This window comes from Solanum pennellii, chromosome 10 (assembly GCF_001406875.1).
Source record: "Solanum pennellii chromosome 10, SPENNV200".
Classification (NCBI taxonomy): Eukaryota; Viridiplantae; Streptophyta; class Magnoliopsida; order Solanales; family Solanaceae; genus Solanum; species Solanum pennellii.
The window spans coordinates 44,052,982-44,076,232 of NC_028646.1; the positions used below are offsets into that span (position 1 = coordinate 44,052,982).

General features: G+C 30.9%; 1 protein-coding gene across 1 annotated transcript in view; it reads right to left on the reverse strand.

The window, feature by feature from the left end:
• The window catches only part of LOC107002312 (adoMet-dependent rRNA methyltransferase spb1-like), a 6,985-nt gene extending 4,207 nt beyond the window's left edge, over nucleotides 1–2,778 (reverse strand). Inside the window, exons 1-7 of the mRNA XM_015200281.2 lie at nucleotides 2,225–2,778; nucleotides 1,732–1,779; nucleotides 1,501–1,656; nucleotides 1,355–1,401; nucleotides 841–991; nucleotides 690–751; nucleotides 346–532 (exon numbers count right to left, since the gene is read on the reverse strand). Coding sequence (XP_015055767.1) covers nucleotides 346–532; nucleotides 690–751; nucleotides 841–991; nucleotides 1,355–1,401; nucleotides 1,501–1,656; nucleotides 1,732–1,779; nucleotides 2,225–2,698 — 1,125 coding nt within the window. The 5' untranslated portion in view covers nucleotides 2,699–2,778. The remainder of the gene's footprint in view (nucleotides 1–345; nucleotides 533–689; nucleotides 752–840; nucleotides 992–1,354; nucleotides 1,402–1,500; nucleotides 1,657–1,731; nucleotides 1,780–2,224) is intronic.
• Between the last annotated feature and the right edge of the window lie 20,473 nt (nucleotides 2,779–23,251).

The window sequence follows — 23,251 nt, forward strand, 5'->3', positions numbered from 1 at the left end:
CCACCACTTGACACTTGACAGTGATAAAAAGGCAACCGGAATACAGATTACAGCTGATCTGCGAAGTTGTCGGTTTGTGATTTGACAAGGTAAACTGGGCAGAAATATTGCTGACAAAGATGCTTAAGGGAGCAGTAAGAAGATAAACTGGAAAACATAAAACTAAATTCATTCAAAAGAACAAACAAAACATACAAGTATAATTTGCATTTCGGTTTTTTTGTTCTCTCTATGATTATCCTAAACCCAAGTATCACAATTCCTGGGTTGCATTCTGAACTTAAGAGTAGAAAATAGGATACCAACACAGAATTAGAAAGAGAAAGGTAAAACATATCCATTAACCTTGGCTTGTTTTTTAGCTAGAACCCTTTTTTCTCTTTTGGTCTTTCTCAATTCAGTTTCCTTCAACTCTTCTAGTTCTTTTACAAGTCTTGTATCTTCATCCTCTTCTCTCTCACATTCAATTTCTACTTTTGGATTACTAATGGTCTCTGAAGGAGCCAAAGCTTTCCTCATAAGCTTACGCCACCTACAAGTCAAAGGATATTCATGCAAAACTGATAAGAAAGATATCATGTACCCTCTCACTGACAGATAACAACCTAAACAGTTTACATCCCATTAACAGGTCTAAGACATGCTTTCAAATGCAAACACCAAAATCTAAGACGTTTCTTGCTCCGTACTTTGAAAGATGTTTGAGATCTTGCTCCCCCAGAACGCGCAAGTCCTCACATAGTGTTCTAACCTGTGGTCCAAAATTGAACTGTAAGGCAACAGATGGAACAAAGAATGCTTCTGACAAATATAAAAAACACCATTCATCAGAGGTTATACCTCTTCTGTCGTCAGAGGATGATCTCTCATTGGCAAAGAAGCGGGATCATCAAACATTATCGAAGTAACTGAGCCAAGGCTCTCGATATCAGACCAAACAAAATCGGCAGCAGAGCAGACCTTCCTTAAGACTGTCTCCCCATCTTCATACCTGCAGCATTGGTTTTAGTAGTATACAAAATAGATATAGAAGAATATACTCTTTTAAATGCAGAACGGATAACAAGTAGAAGCTAGTTATAGGTTTAACGCAAATCATCAGATCAAAGTGAACTAGAATACACGAAAACCAAATAAAACAAGTCATTTAACTGTGACAAAAGACAAGAGTATGTCCTCTGACACAAGATGAAAATCCACTACTTCATCAGTTTTGACTCGGTTTTTAAGGCATCCAAGAGGTCTAATCATGAACAACATTTGTTTTCACAAACAGCCAATATGAAGTCTCTGGCATGGACAAAAGGTGAATGATGTGCATAAGCATAAAAAACATTATTGATAGATGATTTACCCATCCCGGTGTCTCTTCTGCTTCGTTGCTCTGAGAACATCGACCACCTATTCATACATACACATGGTCATTTCATTGAGCGTCTATACTGCAAGTGCCAATAAGAGGATAAAGAGAGAGAAAGTAGAAAAGCAAAATTTCGGTACCTTGAGAGGTTCTTTACCACCTTGAAAGAGGTGCTTTATATCAAGAAGGCGAGGGTCAATCTTAGCAGGGGCCTTATATTTGAAACCAATAACATATATCTCGGCAGATTCTGAACGACTTGCTAAAGGTTTTTCCACTTCAACTTTCTCAAAAAGCTGGCAATCAATCGCAAAGGTGATATAGTTCATTTGATCCATATAATCCGTAAAAATAAATATTGAAGGAAATACCTGTCTTAGACAGTAAAGAACCGCAGTATAGTCTTGAGATCTAAAAACCTAAAAGTAGATAGAAAATCAGTAGGCTTGGTTTGTATGTTTTACGCATCAAAATGAATGGAATAACAGTAGGAAGATCAACAAGAAAACATTAACTTTATATGAACAGCTTAGAGGGAAAGGCAACACAAATTAAAAATAATAATATAATACTACAAATTATTTCTTTAGAATCAGAATAATATAATACTAACAAACAGTATTGAGAAGATAAAAATAAAAAAACAAGTTGTGTAATAAAGCTTACCTCCATCAATCCCCAAACACACACACACACATATATATATATATATATATATATATATTAAAATAAGAGTTGGAAAGTTGCAAGGATAAGTACATATATTAAAATAATTAAGACTAGTGAAGTACCAACAAAACAAATAAAAAAGTAACAACTTTTATGACAACAACATACATATAAATGTGATAGTCAAACACATACCTTGGTAACAAAAGTGCCATTAGGAAGCAAAAATTGAGCAGCAAGCTTAACAGAATCAATGACGAGAGAATTCTGCATGGTAGCTTCCATAGCCCAAGCACCACCCATATTAGGAGAGCCATCATGAAGGATCAAATCAAACCCACTACAACCTTTTTGAGCAATTATTCTTTTAAGGGTGGATTTGCATTTTGCAGTAGTAATATCTTCCTGTAGAGAAATTGCACCGGCAATTGGTCTGATTGGATCAATATCAACGCCAATAACAAGGCTGCCGACGGGTACTTTTTTGACAACGACTTGCAACCAACCTCCGGGAGCAGCACAAAGATCGAGAACCGATTGAGATGAAGTAAGAAAGGAGAATTTGGAATTTAGTTGCATCAGCTTGAATGCAGCCCTTGAACGGTATCTCGATTCTTTTGCTAAGTGGTAATACTTATCTCGTCGATCTCTCCCTTTCAATTTCCCCATGTCCTTGCCTTCTTCGACTTGCTGGTGGAGTTCACTTCGCTGGTAAGCTTTTACCTTTGCTAGGGTTTATTTATCCTTCTCACTTTCACAAAACTCTTTATTGGACCGGTCTCATTAGAGGGAAAATGGGCTTCTCATAACCTTTTTTTTTTAGGATTTTTTTTTTTTTTTTTGCATATGTGTTACAAAAGTGTAAATTATGTATATAATATTCGGAAAAAGACCTAAAATATTCTTGAAGTATTGAAAATAATATAAAATGGGAAAATTGTATAAAATAGCAAACTAATAACCTAAATTAAATTGAATAGCTAGGGTTTGATTTAATTGTGCTCCATAACAAACATTGACAAAAATTTGCCAGGCGTCTCTCTCCCAGAAGTCTCGCTCGCCACTCTCCCATTCTCGCCTCTCTCGCTTTATACACAGAAGTGTATAATTTCTGTTTCTGTTTTGTGTAAAGCGAGAGAAAATTGTATATACACATGCAAAAATGTATATCTTCGTGTTATACACTTAATTATATAATTTACAAACATTTTACTTCAAATATTGCAGAGAAAAAGGCCAAAGAATTATACAATTGCAGTGAAATACAATTTTTTCTAGCTTTATACAACAGAAGTGTATATATTGTGTTTCTGTTTTTGTATAAAGCGAGAAAAACATATATCTTTTTGCTATACACTTATAATTATGCAATATACATACATTTTAATTCGATTCAACTGTATGCAAAGCTAATTATACAATTGCAGCGAAATAGGCCAGCGAATTATACAATTTAGGCCAGCGAATTATACACTTTTATATGTATAGCGAATTATACAGTTTTTATGTTTGCTATGGAGCGCAATTATGCAAAGTTTGCTATATTATACAAATATGAGTTTTTTGTTTGCTATATGTGAAAGTNGATAGGATTCTCTTTCAAGATTGAATTATAAATTTATGATTAAAGGTAAATAAGTAATACATCCCGAATTAATTCATGCACTTTTTAAAAATATAATTTTATAAATATTTATGATTTGTTTTAAAACCTTTAATATATTATTTTGAAAAAAAGTTACCTATGAAGTAACATCACATAATTGAGACGTAAGAATAATTAAGATGAACATAATCAGACTTTTAAGTTTATCGGTGATTTTTCTTTAGCCACTTGAATGTATGATAATTTACTTCTATAATTTTTAAAAACACTTAATTGGCAGTAGCTTGCATTGATAAGGTGACAGGTTTATTAAGAGGAATTTAATTATTAATGGGTGGGTAATTGATTGATTTATAAATTATACTAATAAGTTAAATTATAATAATGAGCACCACATATTTTAAAAAATATTTAAATGGTTTAAATATAAAACCGTTAAATAAGTGGTCAATTTTGAACAAAAAGGTGGATGACAAGGGTATTTTGGACCCATGAGGTGGGTGGGAAGGGTATTTTGGAGCCAATAGGTGGATGGAGGGTAATTTTGTACTATTTTAAATATTTTGAGGGTATTTTAGGCCCTTTTCCGTATGATATTTTATAAGTAATATTATCAAGTTATAGCATTAGAATTTAAATTTCATTGTGTAGCATTTAATATCTGACTCTATAGCATTTTATTAATAATTATATTGTTAATTATAATTTATTAAAAAGAGTTGTTACTAACAATTAATTAAAAATTAAGGAGATAAAATAATAATGGATAATTAATGTAAATAATTAACACACTGACAACACAAAATATGAACTTTTGATATTTTATTAATTGTTACATTTAATGGAGGTAACACATTTTGAATATGTATAGTTGCACTTTTTAGGGAGTTTAATTAAAGTTAAATATATGATTAATACGTTTTTAGGGATATTAAACATTTTCAAATTATCATCATTACCTTAAATATCTCTAGTTAGTTAAAATGCTATTATTTTTTTGAATTAATTCCTTACAAAACCTCTACCAAATTTTAACAATTATTTTTAGATTTTCAGAATATTTTCAGATTGACATTTTCAAACATATTCGCATCAACGTTACAAGTAGTCTTCTTTCAAAATTTTCATGATTATTTTCAGATTGTCATCAACGTAGAAGTCATTTTTTCCCTAAAATTTCACGATTATTTTCATAGCTGAAACATTGTATGAATACTATATGAACATTTTATTTATGACAGTAAAGTTCAATGTATATGTATAATGTATAAACATTGTATGAATTATGAATCCATATTGAACTTAGATATAGGTAACAGAAATAAATGATATATATATAAACATTGTGTGAATACTGTATGAACATTGTATGAATAATATATGAACATTTTATAAATGTCAGTATAGTTCAATGTATATTTATAATGTATAAACATTGTATGAATTATGAATGTCATATTAAATTTTGACATATGTAACAGAAACAAATGATATATATATGACAATTTTTTTACGAAATCAAACTTTATAAATGTCAATGAGAACAACTGCACTCAATAAAACAAAATGTGTTTCTAATATTCAAAACAACATAATAACAAAAGTAACATTACGAAATCATTATTTTTGCACATGATAATTTGAACATGTCTTTCTATTGTATCCAACTTGACGGCATCTACTGCAAGTCATTTTTGTCTTTTTGAATTTCACGTCAACAAATCCCTTCCATCTTTCAAGTTGTGGTCTACCCGTTGTTCTCTTTGGACCTGAATTATTACTTTATATATACTATAAAATGCCATAGGAAAAAAATCATATATACTATGCTATATTAAATTGACATTCAATTAAATTCATACACAAATCATACAAACTAAATACAAGAGTTCATACAAAAATCATACAATATTAATACATATTCAATGGACATTTAATTCAATTCATACAGAAATCATACAACTATATGTTACAGTTCATACACAATTTATACAATATTAATACATATTCGATTTCGAAAAAAAAATCTATGACTTTTGAAAATACAAATCAATACTCATTTAGTATGAATACGTCAATTCATACATCAAAATCAGAAAATAAAATATACAATTGCAATACTTATTATAATAGTCAAAATTATAGGATACATCAATACATATATTCATACACATACATTAATACCATTTTGTATGCATCACTATCCATTTCCTAAATTTCTGGGTATTATTATGATTATAACTTGGGCCTTGCATCCACCATGTCTTTGGTTAATAATGAAAAAGGGCAGCAGTTACTGAGTGATTAATATATCACTTGTATATAGAAGGAAGAACAACTCGCTGCTAGCAGCCTTTCTCAAATTTTGCTTTTATAGAGTACTATCCAGTGAAGTATGCTTTTAAAGCTAGATGTTGTTTGTATGATTTTGGAATTCAATCTTCACTACACCATTTTAGGCCTACGGCCACACTGATTCTTGACTACACTTGTAAAGTGTTGCCTAAAGTAGTTTTGGGAACGCTTTTAAAGCGTAGCTGAAATTTTTAACTTTTAGCTACAATAATTTTGGCAACACTTTGAAAGTGTACTCTTTAATGGTATAAGATACACTTTATAAGTGTTGTTACAATATGATATAATTGGTAACACTTATTTACATATATGGCCACACTTTTAAAATGTCCTATTTTTATAATTGAAAAAACAACACCTTATAAGTGTTGCCTTAAAAATTTTCAAAAATTTTTTATATTCCCTCCAATATTTTAACACTCCCTCCTATTTATATTGGCCAAAAAAACAAACATTAATAATAATAAACCTTAACTTTTTCACTTCACTTTACTAATAAAACATAAAAGTTCAAGGTCCAAATATGATTTTTTTTGGGAGAAAAAACGCTCTGCCCAGCTCATTGAAGATATCCCCAATTTCTTGAATGAAAAATTTTCCACTCAGTTCAAGACATTGAAGCTCCAAATCTGAAATTTTCATAAAGCAAAACTATAATTTTTTCAGGTTTTAAGATTTTATTGTTCATCTCAGACATTCAAAACCTGATTATTTTTTTGTTTACAGGTTTTAGTTTCTCTTTTGTTCCATATGTGAAGTATGTTTGGCTTAATACAGAAAGTGTAGGAGATATTGAGCTATTCCATCTTCTTCCAAACTCTAGCAATATGAATTTGTGGGTAATGAGTTATCTGATACTTGAGCACAAGGCTAAGTTAGTTCAGTTTTTCCTTCAATACTGAAGAAGGTTCTGCACATTGGACATGCATTTTGTGTGCTCTTTGTTTTCTTTATCACTGTGACTTTGAATCACTGTCTTCTGGTAATTATTATGAAGATAGTAATCTACTTTGCATCAACTTTAGAGTATTTCTTGGCAGATATGCATCCTGTGCTATTGGGTGCCCAGTTGATGGACTGATTTCACCTTCAAAAGAGATATCTGTTGAAAATAAACTTCATGACATGGGATGTTTTGAAATTTTCCATGGAGACACAATAGGAATCACTACTCAAGGTAATATTCTGAATTATGTATTGCATTAAAATTGAAAAATTCCTTAGTTCTTTCATTAAGATTCAACTGATATGTTATTTATGTCGTAGAAATATCTCTATGTTTAGAGTTCAAAGCTAAAGTATTGTACTGCTAGAAAATGAATTTTCTCTCTGTGACCAAACTTATTGTGCTAAAAATTAAACTTACAGTTGCACTATAGCTTCAACTTTTACTTGCAATCTGTCAAACCGCGGCTGGGTCGACGGACCTCGCGATGGGACGTCGTGGTCACGACGAGCCGTCGTGGACCTCGCGACGGAACGCTGTGGACCTCGCGACTGGCCGTCGTAGTCATGAGAGGTCGTCGTGGTCATGATGGGCCGTGGTCATGATGGGCCGTCGTGGTCATGACGGACCGTCGTGGTCATCCGTCGTGGTCATGACGGGCCGTCGTGGACTCCGTCGTCCCATACTTGCAAGTTTCTTCTGCTACTTCTCTGATCTTCATGACGAACATGCAGGACGGACCGTCATGGCTAATACGGTCCGTCACGCTTTCCGTTACAGCTGAAATTTCAAATTGATTAATTGTTAAATTTCTTAATTTTTTTTCTTTCTTGATGGAACAGATTTGTTTACTAGAGAAATTGATATTCAAGCAGTTAACGTTGTTATCAATTCCGATTTTCCTAAGAACTCAGAAACGTATTTGCACAGGGTATGTATAACAGATCTTTGATCTTGCTTATTGACTTATATATTGTTTTTGCTATTTCATCATTGGTAATTTATTGTTAGTGGCTTTGGTTTGAATTGAGGTACGGTTTTGTTTCTCTTGACCACTATTCATCTTGCTTGTTTGGTATGGTTGAAGTGTAGTTTTGCTATGTCAGATTTAGTTTCCTTGTTTGATCGTGTGGAACATATTAACTACACAAGGAAACTAATCTAATTTTCTTTAATTTTTGCTGCTGCTGTAATCTACAATCTGGACTTGTCTCTCTTTAGTTGTTGTTAATGTATTTGGTTTAAATTGAGCTAAGGTCTTGCTTCTTTTGTTTCACTGTTTTTTTGGCATTTGTATAGAACATTGGCATGGTATGGAATCTGCAATCTGCAGATTTGTTGTTAATGTTTTCTGTAACTGCTGCTTCTATATATAAATATTTCTGTCAGTAAAGTCTATTTTCTTTCTTATTATATAGAATATCCATGTTATAACCATAACTTTTGACATCCTAGTAGAAGGCATGCTTCCATAACTACAAACAAATAAACAAATAATTATTAGGAGAATCTAATTGTTTGTGTCTCCTCATTAATTCCTTTTTTCTTTAGTGTTCGTGTTAGTTTGCGTGCATCATGGTTATTGTATAACACCAAATATTTTATATTGTTTCTTATGAAGTTTGAACCCTAATGCAATTATTCATTGTTGTTGAACTCATTTGGAATTCTAGACACCTAAGGGAAGATCATCTACTTTGAACATCAAAAGACAAGTAGGCATCTACTTTGAACATCAAAAGATGCAATCTAATTTTCTGTAACTGCTGGATTTCTTGCCTCTCTATATTGTTGCAATCTGAACTTCTTACCTCTTCTATATAACTGCCAATATCTTATTTGTGTAGGGAAATGGAGGTGATCAAATTTGAAGTGGATGATGAAGAGTTTTTGAACTATTGTAAAAGTTTAAATACATATTTGATTTATTGTGTACACATTTAGAATATTGATGTATAAGTATGGGTATGTACACAACACATACTATCTTTTGATTGTACATGAAATATTTCTCGAAGTTTATTTAAAATGTATAGCTTCAATTAAATGATTAATTAGTTCATTTTGTGTTTTAGGTCACTTGTATGTATGTAAATATATTATATATATTTGTGCTACATGTAGGCTTATAAATGTTGAAGTTACACTTTGTAAGTGTTGCTCTAGGTAGATAAAAAGTTACACTTTGAAAGTGCTGCAATAGATGACAAATAAAAGGCAACACTTTTTAAGTGTGACCAATAAATCTGAAAAGGCAACGCTTTTAAGTGTAGTCTAACAAAAAATAGGTGTTGCTAATGCACGTCTTCAAAGCGTACCCTTATACCTATTTGGCTACGCTTTATAAGTGTAGCCAAAGATGGCAACATTTAAAAAGTGTTGCCTAATGTCAAAGGTTACGCTTCTTTTGGGCAGCCCCTAAAAAGTGTTGCTGAATGTTCAAAAGTGTAGCCTTTTATCAAAGGCCACACTTTTTGCTAGTTTAGGCTACACTTACGTGGTGTTGCTGTAGGCCGAAAATGGTGTAGTGCTTCCTTCGAAAAGATGACAATGGGACATATCAAAATCAGAATATAAAATCCAAATCAGCAATAAGGCCCTTTACTTTACCCTTTTTTTGGCAGTTTGATTATGTTAGCAAGTTGAGTCGTAGTATTGATTAAACTGTAATAGTAAAAATGATGAGATAATCTTGTGTGTATTTGCGATATTACCTTTATCTCTCAGCCCTATCAGTTGCTCTACTTGATGAACACTAATTCCTTGTTAAGGAGCAACATTGTCATTAGTTTGTAATACCACTAATGGGGAAGATGATTGAGGCCGGATTGGGGTAAGATAAAAAAATGATTGCGTATTGGGAAGAGATGATGATTGAGGCGGGATTTTGGGGAAGATGAAAATATCTTCGCGCGTGATGGGGAGAGATGGAGTGTATTGGGGGAGATTGAGTGTGTATTGGTTGAGATGGGGGTGGGTAGTTATTGGGTAATCGTATAATAGGGAATTAATTAAAATCAAATCCCTATTATTTAGATTTTATTTTTTAAAAGGTAACTATATAATGTGAAGTTTAATTAATATTTAATTAATAATAATTTATTATTTATATTAAAAACTTTAAAAGGTAATTGATTAATCAGCAAAAATTTGAAGAGTTTGGTTTATAAAAGGTAAGTGAATAAATAAAAGTAATTATTTAAAAAATCATTGAACTAAGTGGATGATTCATTTATGGAAAAATAACTTAAATATACAATTATAAGTTTATTATTTTCCAATTTTCTCTATTTTTTAAAAAAATTAGTTCAATTCTTTTTTTAGTTTGTAATCATAATATTGTAGATACATAACATTCTCTCATACACACGTTTCCCCTATTTCATGCCTATTTTTTCTCCACAAATACACTCAATTAATTGAATTCTTTTTATTCATAAATACAGTCAATATCAATTTTGAATTTCAAATTATTACTCTCTTAATCAAACACGTTTCTTAACAACATAAATCTGCAATTTTTAATTTAAAAATTTAAATTGCACTTTCTGAAATCCTTATCATACATCCGTCTATTCATTGATTCTTCTTTTTCTTCTTATTTCATTCGAACTTAAAGTCAATTTTTTACTTTTATATTTACTCTTGGTCATCGTTATCTTCTCTCATATATATGGATCTTGTTACAAATCGAAGGATAGATGATTCTGATGGTGAAGATTGGAAAGAAAATAGAAAAAAGTCTTTACATGATCATTGATTTTGAGGAAGGAGCCAAACAAAGATATTCCGGAATCCTCTAAATCGAATGTTGCAAAAATACCCAAAAAAGAGAAAAATATCAGCAACCATTATTGTCAAACCCAAATTGCTTAGGATATATCTTTTTTATTCTTCCTTAAAATTATTTTGAAAGTTATAGTATGTTTGATACATATCGTTATAGTGTATTATAGTGTTAAGTCGATTTCAAGATACATGAATTAATTGTGCATCAGATGTTTTTTATGTATCACGAGTCTTTGAAAACTATTATTATGTATCAGATAGTATGTTTGATACATACCAATTTAGTGTGTTATGGTGTTTAGTCGATTCAATGATACATGAATTAAATGTGTATCAAATGTCTTTTATGTATTGTGGATCTTTGAAAACTGGTATCATGTATAACAAAGTGATTTGTTGTTTTATTTAGTATGTATATTCAATATCATCAAAAATTGTGTTTTCTTTTCAAATTGAAGCCACTCAAGTACAAGATAAAAAAGATACAAACACATCCCATAAGGTTTGCTGTCAATTTTAACAACAATTTTTTTAAGGATTTCAAGTCTCTATAGGGGAGAATGTATTCCAACTGTTTAGGGCTGTAATATTTGGACCCTTTTAGATATTACTAAATGTAATTTTCAGGTCCAAATAACTACGTGCTTGCTGTTGTTAGAGTTGGAACAAGGCAACCATAATGTGTTGCATATTAGATATGCAAATTGGTGTATCCTGAAATTTAGTATAGATGAATTTGCAACAATAACTAGACTTAAAGTCAAAGGCAACACCAATGATTTCCAATACCCATAATCAACTCCTTGTATGTTATTCCAAAAGTATTTTTCCGGTGCAGTGAATAGTGTTACAAAGAATGAACTAGTCTAACGGTTTAAGATGGACAACTAGGGGAATGATCAAGATGCATTCCAAATGTCTATATTGTTCTTTATTCATACATTCGTCTTTGCTAATCTTGATAATACAATTATATCTATTGTGAATTTTCTAATGGTTGAAGATGGTAGATATTGAGATTATCCTTTGGGGGCAGCTTTCATTATCAAAGCTATCAGTTCACTTAGACAGGATTTCGATGTTAGCAAAAAGTTGTATCGATTGTATGGACTATCGTATGCACTTAAGTATGGATATAGGAATGTGCATCCCAATTAAATCCTGAAATTGCTGTCAAAGAACAGAATGTCATCCAAGAATGTGCAATTGGAGAGTTTTGTCTGATAAGGCAAAGTTTGAAATGCTTATGTCTAGCATTTTCTAAGAGGTAAAATTGAATCCTTTTTTACGTGGAAAATTAAATGTTTCAAGTTTGTCTTTTTAATATCATTATTTTATGTGTTGTGATACATTATGCTATGTCTTAATTATTTTCTGTGTTGTGATACATTATGTCTTGTCTGAATATTTAAATTATTTTATGTGTTGTGATATATTCACAATGCATGTTCAAACATTGTCCAACAACAGAGGAACTTGAAGCTTTTGACTTAGTTGAACTTGAACATGCTCCTCCTTCTTCACCACCCTTAGTACAACCAAATGACGAAGATGATTTTGATGATTTCTCCACCAAATCTCCGACAGTTATTGAGGAGATCTTCTAGAGTGTCTGATACATCTCCTCCACCACCCCTAAAAAAAAAAAAAGTGGTTAAACATAAAATAGAGGTTTCAGAACTCAGTCACCCTGACCAATCAAATGTGTCTCCGACTCTGGTTGCTGATGTAAATGTTTCTATTCCAGATGTGTCTCTGACCCCGGCTGCTCATGGACATGGTTCTGCAGATTCTCAGAAAGTCAATTATGTAATTCCAGATATTGAAGAGTTGAAAAAGTATTTGAAAAATTATGTAAGTTAATTATTTTGATATTTTTACTCAAATGTAATTTATATTTATCCTAAATGTATTTATAATTCACGGGTTGACAAGAAATTTGAGGAACTGGTTATATTGATAAAGGAAAATCACTTGCAATTGATGCAATCTCGACGCAAGGAAAACATCAATGTTGAGACTAATTCAAGCACATTATAATTTGAGAAACAAACATCTTCACAAATGCGGATTGATCTTGCTGATATGGGTGGTGTAGCTGAGGATGATGTTGGTGTTTCTTGTAACGAGAGTGAACATCAAGTCACTGACGATGCGGAGGATGTAGCTGAGGATGGTGTCGGTGTTTCTGGTAACGAGGGTGAACATCAAGTCACTGACAATGCGGGGGATGTAGCTGTGGATGGTGTTGATGTTTCTGTTAACGAGGGTGAACAACAAGTCAGTGTTACTCCAAAGATATGTTTATGATACATTGTATATAATTTGTCATTAAGTTAATGTTATGTATCATGCATATCTACTGATCATTGTTATGTATCATGCACATTTAATCACTTTTATGTATCATGTATGTTAAGTTAAGTTAATTAATTTAACTTAATTTAATCTTATATCGTATTCAACAGATATAAATTTATTTTTTATATTCATCGTCATGTTAAATAACGTATGAACAAAAATTATATTAACACTTTTTACTATCAAAAATTTAAATATAGATTGATGATACTATCAATAACAAACAACAAATGAAGGATGTTTCAGTACTCAACGATCCTATCAAGGTATCAGTTCCTACATATCAAAGTACGCATGTTGATACCGAAGCCAATCATCCTAACAAGGTATCAATTCCTAAATATTTTTACATTATTTTTTTTGTTGATACATTATCACTTTTTTTTATATACGAGACATTGTTTAATGATTATACATCTGATACATAAAACCTGCCTATATTCAGGATGGTGAAGCACATCAATCGTACCAAGATTTAAATGAACCTATCATGGATCAAGATGGTGTTGACATTGTTCAACACAACATCCCTTACGTTTTGCCCGATAAAACAACAATGAATACATCGGTAGACTTTTCAATTTTGCTTTATGACACAGACTTTCATTACATGCAAATTTACCAAAAAAATTATTATATCATATTATACAAGATTCTTCCACATCAACAACGATATCACCATCAACTCAAGCAGCAATAAATGCACTTATCAAAGATCTGGTAAAAAAACCTATTAAAGTTAGAGCATTGTATGTTTACAATCCATAAAATTTAACTAGCATCCAATACTTGTTGACTTATAGTCAATTATCCAATGACATTTCAATAATCGAGATTGAAATTAGAAGCGATTCAGTCACTTTTGCGCCTAGAAATAGAAACAGAATGCCTTCAAGAAATATTCAATCTCAATATTGTACTTCTTTTGGGTCAAGAGAGAAAGGAAAAGAGAAATTGAAGGATGTTGCTGGTCTTCATTTCCCATTACAAATCAAGTTTCATCAAAACTTATTGATGATTATATGAAGTGGTTGTCAAGGGGGTTCCTCAAAAATCATGACAATAAGTAAGTCTTATACATATTTTTTTGCAAATGTTTGGGTTAATTTATTTTGATATAATCAATTTATGATACATTGCCTACATTTGATCATTAAGTCAATGTTATGTATCATGTACATATAGTCACTGTTATGTATCATGTATGTAGGAACCCATCAGACGGTAAATACAGATCAAAATTGTCTTCTTTTGAATTTATGATGATGGACTTTGTTGTTGCTTTTTCATTGAACAAGAATTGGTTCTATGACATGTCACAGCCAAACAAATGTTGGACTGATGAGGTAAGCTTCTTAAATTAATTATCAAATGTGTATCAGATACACTTATATTATTATAACATGATACATGATATCCTGATAAAATTCAATGTATCACCTACAAAACTTATATTATACAACCATAATCTTTTTCAACAGATACATTCGATTGAAGTATCATAAAATATTAAATTAGTGAAAGTTAAGATCAATATTTAGTGTATCAATTATATCATTTTATCTTGTTTAGAAGTATAAAATTTCTTATTCTGTTTTCATGTTTTTATAGCACATTGATGTGATTTTTTATTACCTTCGTAAAAAATTAAAACTCTGCAGCATCGATCAATACGAATACACAATAGCCCATTGCTTGTTCATGTCACATGTAAAAAATTGCTATGATATGTATTACATGGATAATGATGATGATACCCTTAGTACACAAGAATATGTTGATCACGCTTCAGTTGTATCTGTATATGAGAGGTCAATAATTAACATCATCAAAGGTTTTTGAATTCCAGCTGCTTTACCATGACATCTTGTAGATGAGGTCTACATCTCGATTAATTGCGATCAAGAATTTCATTGGATGCTGACGGTTGTTGAATTGAAAAACAGGGTGATAATAGTATTTGACTCATCAATATATTCAAGGAAAAAAACAGTTCCGCATGAGATAAAAATGTTGTCTAAAATGCTTCCTTCTTACCTACTGGATAGTGAATTCTTTGAAGAAACTGAGCAAATAAAATTTTGGTGATTGTCATGCGTACAAGGACAACATTACTGGTTCACTTTTGGAGACTCAAGTTCATTCATGATTGAATTTGCGTAAGACATTGCATAACAGAAGAGTGAACGCTATAAGTATTGTCATTTTTTTATTTTTAATCATGTATCATTTAAGTTTATAATTTATATTCTGCATTTTTGTAGAGACTGTGGGTTATATGTTGCTGCATTTGCCGAGTATCTGAGTGACCAATTAATCTATCATTTGCTGATTTTCTTCCTGAATACCTACGCAAAAGATATGAAGTATTGATGTGGAGTTATGGCAGCGAGAAGGCTAAGTGTGGATACGTTAGGGAAAATGATGATCCACCAAAATCTAGGGGTGTAGTCACACCACCACCAGAATAAGATCTGGTTCACCTAGAGTAGTATCTATGCATAAACAATGTATAATATTATCTTTCTTGTTCTGATACATTATGGAACAAGTAGTTTTGATGATTTTAATGTTATCTTCCCAGTTTGTCATTTTCCGTGAAGCTTTATTATAAAACAAATATTTCCGCTTAGAAAAAGTTAAATATTAGACATATTATGGCGTTACATAACGATAAAATATAGTAAAAGTTTTACTAATCAACATAGTTAGCAATAAATAGTTTTGGAAACTAAATTTACATGATACCTTATTTAATGAATATCATAGTTGTGCCAAATCCAATAGTCTTGTAAAATAGCTATTTAATGTATATATCAAATAAATCATCACACATGATACTTAATATACATTACATCCTTGACAAGTGATTTTAAAGCACATGATACATGTGTGTTACGTTACTCAATAATCTATTTCTGTAAAAAATAAAGACATCTCATAGCGTAACATAAGAATTACAAAAATCCAATAATTTTATAAAATAGTTCTTGATATATGTATCAAATAAATCATTGTAAATTATACAATAACCTTAACAATTTTTTTTGAATTAAAAGTACATGATACATTAGCTAACACACATGTATCATGTGTATTACGTTATCCAATAATCTATTTTTATAAAAAATAAAGATTTCATAGTGTAACATAAGAATTACAAAATTCATTTAACAAAAGAAATGTTGACACAAATGTATTTTTCAACACAAATAATAACAAAGTATTTATAATCAAAAGTGCAACTTAAAATTTATTTAACACAAGTTATTAATAAGTTTCTTTATCAAAACCATAAGTGTTTAAATTGCAAATGTAATGAATATTGAAAGTGATGACTGTTTACGTTAAAAATTTATTCAACAAAATATTAATATCTTAGAAACATTACGACTATTTCACTTCTCTTTTGGGAAGAAAGTACAAGTTCTTCTGTTGTGTCCTTCTTGTCCACAACAATTTGTGTTCACGGTAATCTTTGCATCTGCGTTCTTTCTTGTTCATTTCCTTGGTCGTCCAGATAATCGTCTGCATCTAGGTGGATGCACAGTTTCATCTACCACATTCTTAGGAGCTGACCAATCTGCCTTATCTGGCATTGGTACCATTGAAATTTCATATGTTTTTGCCAATGCATCTGACTTGTAGTAAACAGAGCAATATGGGGTCATATCTGTGACATTCTTTTCTTTCAATACAACGATTGCATGTGCACAAGGTATCTCATCTAGTTGAAATCTACCACAAGAACATATTTTCCTCTCAAGACAAACAATGTATCTTTTTCCAGCCTTATAAATCGAGAAAATAAATTCAGATGATGAAACAACCTGTGTACATTAAAAAATTTCAAATATATAATTTTTTTCAAATAAATCATGTTCAAACTGCAGAATGATACAATGAATTAGATATATATATTATAAAATAATATATAATTATACATAGCTTCATCTTTGAACTTTTAGCCGCATTTATAATCAACACATCTTACAATTTTCTTCCTAATATGTCCTTTGTATGTGAGACTACTTCTCTGTTTTTGTAATGCCAAGAACCAAATAGAATTCTAACTTCTTCCAAGAATTCTAATATAGTCAATTGTCGTGCTTCAACAAGACAACCATTGATACATTCCGCAATGTTCAAAGTCATCATTCTACCTCTATTTACTATTGCATGAATTCTTGACCACTTTTCATACCCTGCATACTCAAGAACTCCTTAACCATGTGATCAACTCTATCAACATTAGTCATAAATTTATCAAAATCTTCCTTTCTATATGCTTTGGCCATAGAGTTGAATAGATCACTTAGGATCTTTCTGCTCCTTTTGAAGTTGTCACATACATTCTTTCAAAGATGCCATATGCATGCATAATGAGGTACATTTGGGAACATAATCCTCACACTCTTCATAATACTCTCATTTTTATCTGAAACAACACACATATATTTCCTTTCACCAAATGCATTTTTGAATTTTTTAAAAAATCATATCCATGAACAGTCATTTTCGGTGTCAACACCATATGCCAATGGGAATATGTAACTTGATTACAGACACACATTATATCATTTGATACGTAACCTTTACAAACACATCACAACTACAAAAAAATATATACCTGCCCTATCAAGTGTGCTTGCTGATACAAATGTCCCTTTGTAAGCTCCACTCAGATGTGTACCATCGACAACAACTATTGGTCTGCAGTAATTGAACCCCCTAATGAATGGTGTTAAGGCTATGAACATATACATAAATTCATCTTTCTCAATCTTCTGCATCTTTATATAAGAATTTGGATACACGATATTTAACATGTGTATGTATCGCGGCAACCGTCTATATCCTGCAGATGGTTTTCCCCTAATCATGGCTAGTGCACGTTCTTTAGCATGCCATGCTTGCTGGTAATATATTTGAACCTCATAGAATTCTCTAACATCATCAATTATATCTTTCATAGTATAAATTCTTTGATAGAGGTATCAACTCGAGTTTTTGACCGAAACATCCTTCAACTATACCTCATACTTAAGTTATATCTTTAATATATCATTCTTAGTAGAAAACATCCTTCAAACATTTAAAAGTGAGCAATTTTCATCCTTATGTTAAATATCGTCAAAAAACTAAGGGATCCTACAAAAACATGAGTAGTTCACGTGACTATCAACCAAAGTACTTTTTCTGCATGATTTCATTATTTGCTATTTAAAGTTCCTCAAAAGAAATATTAAAATCTTAGACATTATTATTATCGGAAATAAAAAATATTTGAAAGGTGTGAGGGTACATGATTTGCTTTGTTTCTCATTTAGTAACGGAAAGAAGTTGGAGCTTAATTATCTTTACCTATTTCATAGTCAAACTGCATTAAGATCAATAAATTTTTTGGGCCAGTCTGATATTGAAGTGATCAAAATATTGATTACGTCTCTCATTTGAGTTTCATTCTACATTATTAGAAGCGAAAGTCTCCAACAAACACCGCTTATAGCATATTCAACTGAAAAGAAACATATTCAACTAACAATATTTTTAATATCAAATACATAAAAAAAATAAATGAAAAAACTGTCAAAATAAATTTTTTTATATAATGCTTAACTCAACTACCAAAAAAGTTCACGATAATATTTTTGGCATATCTAAGAATAATAATTAGGAAGGAATGACTTGATTTTTGTGGGATTTATTAGTTTTTTTTTGATAAATTAAAATAGAAAGGATGAAAATTGTCCACTTTTAAATACTTGAAGAATGTTTTCTACTAAAAATAATACTTTGAGGATGAGTATAAGTTTGGGGTATAGTTTAAGAATGATTTTGGCCAAAAACTCTATCAATCTCAATGTATGATACACTTGAATAAAAAAAAATCATCTTCTTCATCTCTATATCTTTTTCTTCTATTTATATTTTTTTATTTTGAGCTTATATATTGTAACACGTTATCAACACAAATCTCTATGTTAATATTAAGGTGTTTGATATTTGTACAACTAGTAGAGTTTGTACACCCTCGTTTTTTCTCAAAATTTTTATTAGAAAAAAAGGGAAAAGATGTCGAAGTCGACACACTCAACGATAGAGTTGGATTATTTCAAGATGCTTCCAATCGACTGCACTAAGTATTGGTAATATGGTATAAGTGATATTTAATTTTTATTCACCTTGATATTATCTAATTATTTATGGTAGACATTTGTCAATTCTTAAAAAAGAGGAATCTTATAATTTGACTGAGCATCACATTGTTAATGGGATTAATTTAAAGTTTATAATAACAATATCACTATTATAAGTGATATTATTTTATAGGGCTTAAGGACAAGTCCTATGATGCTTTATATCATGTCCTTGGTTAAGTAATAAAATGCGGGTTTAAGTCCCATCACACTAAAATGGTAAGACCTCAGGTTAAGTCTAGATGCACATAATGAAAAATGTTTGATGATAAGACGATAGATTCAAGTTCTATCGCACCAAAAGGGTAAGACATCAATTTGAGTTTTGAAATCGACAAATTGCTCCATTCTATAGTACGAATATGGTAGCAGTGAATAATAAGTCTGAAAGACGACATGTGATTAAAAGCATGAATAAGAGCGTGAAGGAACAAATTATAATAGTCATCATTGCGGTATTATAAAAGGGAAGAATAATATGAGTTCTTCAAATAGTCTTCAAATTGTGAAAAATAAAGTTATCATCAAAATGTCATAAAAGGTCATTGGAGAGGCGGTTATCGCGCAACCGAATTTGATAAGTTTATAAATCGTCAATCAAAATAAAGAATCTAAAGCAATGATTCTCTTTATCTTTGTAGAGGTGAGTCTTGTAAAAATGTCAAGTGTAAAGATATGACATGTTTACATGTTTATGGTCAACTCATGAAGAGATTGTGACTTGTGATAAACATGATGTTTATTTGACCATTTTGAAAGTGAATGTGTCAAAATATAAAGGAAAAAATATGAATAAGAACATATTCATGTATGGTTGGAAGTATTTCACAACTCATCTCTATAGGAAGTTTGAGAGATATAAATAAATTTTATTTGGCAGATATTTTGCCTATAAATATTATGTATGATTATTGTGAACTACTGAAAAGGAAAAAGAAAGAAATAATTTTTGCCTATAAGGTTGTGGTCATGATCAAAATAATATTGTAGTATGGCAGTACAAATTTGTCATTCGTTGTGTACCTAAGGTATAACAAGAGTAAAACAAGAACAATGTCTTGCTCGTAACACTTTGACAATGACAATAGCAATATAAGTTTCGCCTTGAAGGATATGTGCACCATATGGATGGTTCAATGGAATATATCATAGTACACAAAATTAATTGCAAGATCTAATGAGTTATATTATTACAAGAGGAATATGGGGCTATAGTAAGTCTCAAAAGAAACTTTTAAATTTTCGGATCAATTGAAAAGAAATATTGAGACTATAAATTATGACAAGATTTATAATCTTCAAATTACTACAATCGAAGAGGGTTATAAATATTCACGTAAAAGATTACCCATTTCTTTCTCTTGTTTGTTATAGACAAACATGGACATGTTGTTGAAATCACATGCAAAAGTAAACTATAAGTGTACTAAAATAAAGATCAGTTGACATGAACGGTTGATCATTCTGATTTTAATGTGATGCAGATGTAATTGAGAATCCATTTGGCTTATATGATGAAAAAATAAAAGATTCTTCAACAATTCTCTTCTGTTGCTTGTTCTCTTGATAAAATTTCATTGTACTAGCTAAGGTTGAGATTATATTCCCTGAAATTATTTGGAACATATAAAAAGGTGAATATGGATCTATTCACCTGCCATGTGGATCCTTTGGAACTATATGATAGATACATCAATGTGATGGTTACATGTGCTTTGTTGTCAACTTACGAATTGGTGTTTGTAAGGTTATTTGATTGATTGTTAAATTAAAAGCACAGTTCCAGCTATGAAATTATACTAATAATGCTGCTTGGTTTAGCAGAAATTGTATGCCTCTAATTATAGCTAAACCATTGGTGTGAGAGAAAAACTTCCAAATAAGGTTTGGTATGAGATATATTTAGTTAACATGTAACAACATATGTATGCATATTGCCAACAGGATTTCCCCATCATAATTGGTGCAGGGTCAGGAACCAAATAATTTTCATCTAATGTCTGAAAGTGTGGTTATGATATTAATTGCTCCACCACACACAAAGAAGAATTTCCAAATAAGGTTAGGATGAATTTTAGAATTCCTTATATTATGGGGAGAGATGATTGACAACTGAAAATTATTTATGAGGTTAATTATAAATTATCTAGATCCAAGTCAAAAGAAAATGTGAACTTGAAGTTCAAGGAATAATTCTTTCCCATAATGTTGCGAATCTATTGCAGATGAATTTATCGACCCTATGTTATAATTCAGCTGCAAATGCTCCAATGACAAGTCCTTGAAGGACAAAATCTATGATACACCTAAAGTGTAATAGATTGATAAGTTTCAAATGTAAAATTCCTTGAATAAGAAGCGGAGAAAATGATAAATATGATCATGATAATGAGGCAAGTGCTATAAGAGAGCACCACGACATAACAATTCATAAAACCTTGAAAAAGGTTCAGGTACCTGAAAAATAATAAAAATGAGGAGATCTCGATAAGTTATGTCATATTGAAATTGATATCAAATAACTGTCGAGGATATCATTGATATGAAATAGCACTCAATGATATAACTCGTGACGAGATCTTGAATTCAAATCTGTGATATAGTGTGAACAGATAAATGGTTGGCCAAATAAAATGCATATTCAAGTATATTTTATTTCACTTAAAAGAGTGATGTTTTAAACTGATAGTCCATAAATCAAGGTATAATGTCAATGGTGTACAAATAAATTATTATGCGATTGTAAAACCGTAAGATATCAAGTAGGACTTATGCCTTGGTGCATAAAGATTTTTTTCAAAAGTTTTGACATTATTGGAGATGTTTCTCCTATGGTGAATATGCATATAATAAATAATTGTCATGTCTAGATAGACAATGAAGGTTATATGAAAGTCCTTGAAGCAATCGAGGTGTCTGAAACATATAAAAGTTTGAAGGAAACTTTTTCAATAAAGCTTCAAGAATCAATACATGAATTGAAATAATCAAGGAAGAAAAGGGTACAAAAAGAATGACCGTAATTGTCCTTGAATCTGAACAAAAGTTCAGGATATGAATTTGTTATAAATTGGTGTATGTTGATGACTTGAACATTACTAACACTCTTAAAGATCTTTTAAAAGCTGTTGAGTATTTGAGAAGGGAATTTAAAATGAAAAGAGTCAAGAAAGACAAAATTTTGTCTTGACCTAAAATATTTGACGAATGAAATATTTGTCCAACAATCAACATACACAAAAAAGTTTGATGCGACTTTTATATGGATATATCACATTTATTGAGTATCCCAATGATTATAAGACCTCTTGGCATAAATTATGATTCAGTTTGATCTCATTAGAAGGATGAAGATCTTCTTGGTGATGAAACTCCATCTTAGTGCAATCAGGGCGTTAGTGCATCTTGCTAACGATACTCCTTAATATATTTGTTTTGCATTAAATTTGTTGGCAAGATATTGTTCCTCCCCAACAAAAAGACATTTAAATGATGTTCAACACATACTTAAATATCCTCGATGTACCATAGTTATGAGTTTATTCCATTTCAAGGATTCTAAGGCAAAATTAATTGATTACACAGATGCAAAATAGTTATCTAATTTGCATAAAGATCTATCTTAAGCACACTATTTGTTTGCATGTGGAGTCACAATAATATCTTGGCGATCAATGAAGCAAATGTAGTTGATCACTTCTTCAAATTGTGCAGAAACAAAAGTCTTCAATGAAGGAAGTCGAGAGTGCGTCTGTTGATATAAATGATACACCGTATTCAAGAAATATGTGATTTTCCTTTGAAAAAAATTTAGCAACCACAATGTATGAAGATAATCAATTGCAAATGAAAGTACCCACAAGATGATTGTTGCTAGAACAATTTGAATGAGCAATTTACTTGTAGTTGAATGATATTCAAGAATGTATTCGGCTAAGCTCAAACGCTCATCTCCATGAAATCAG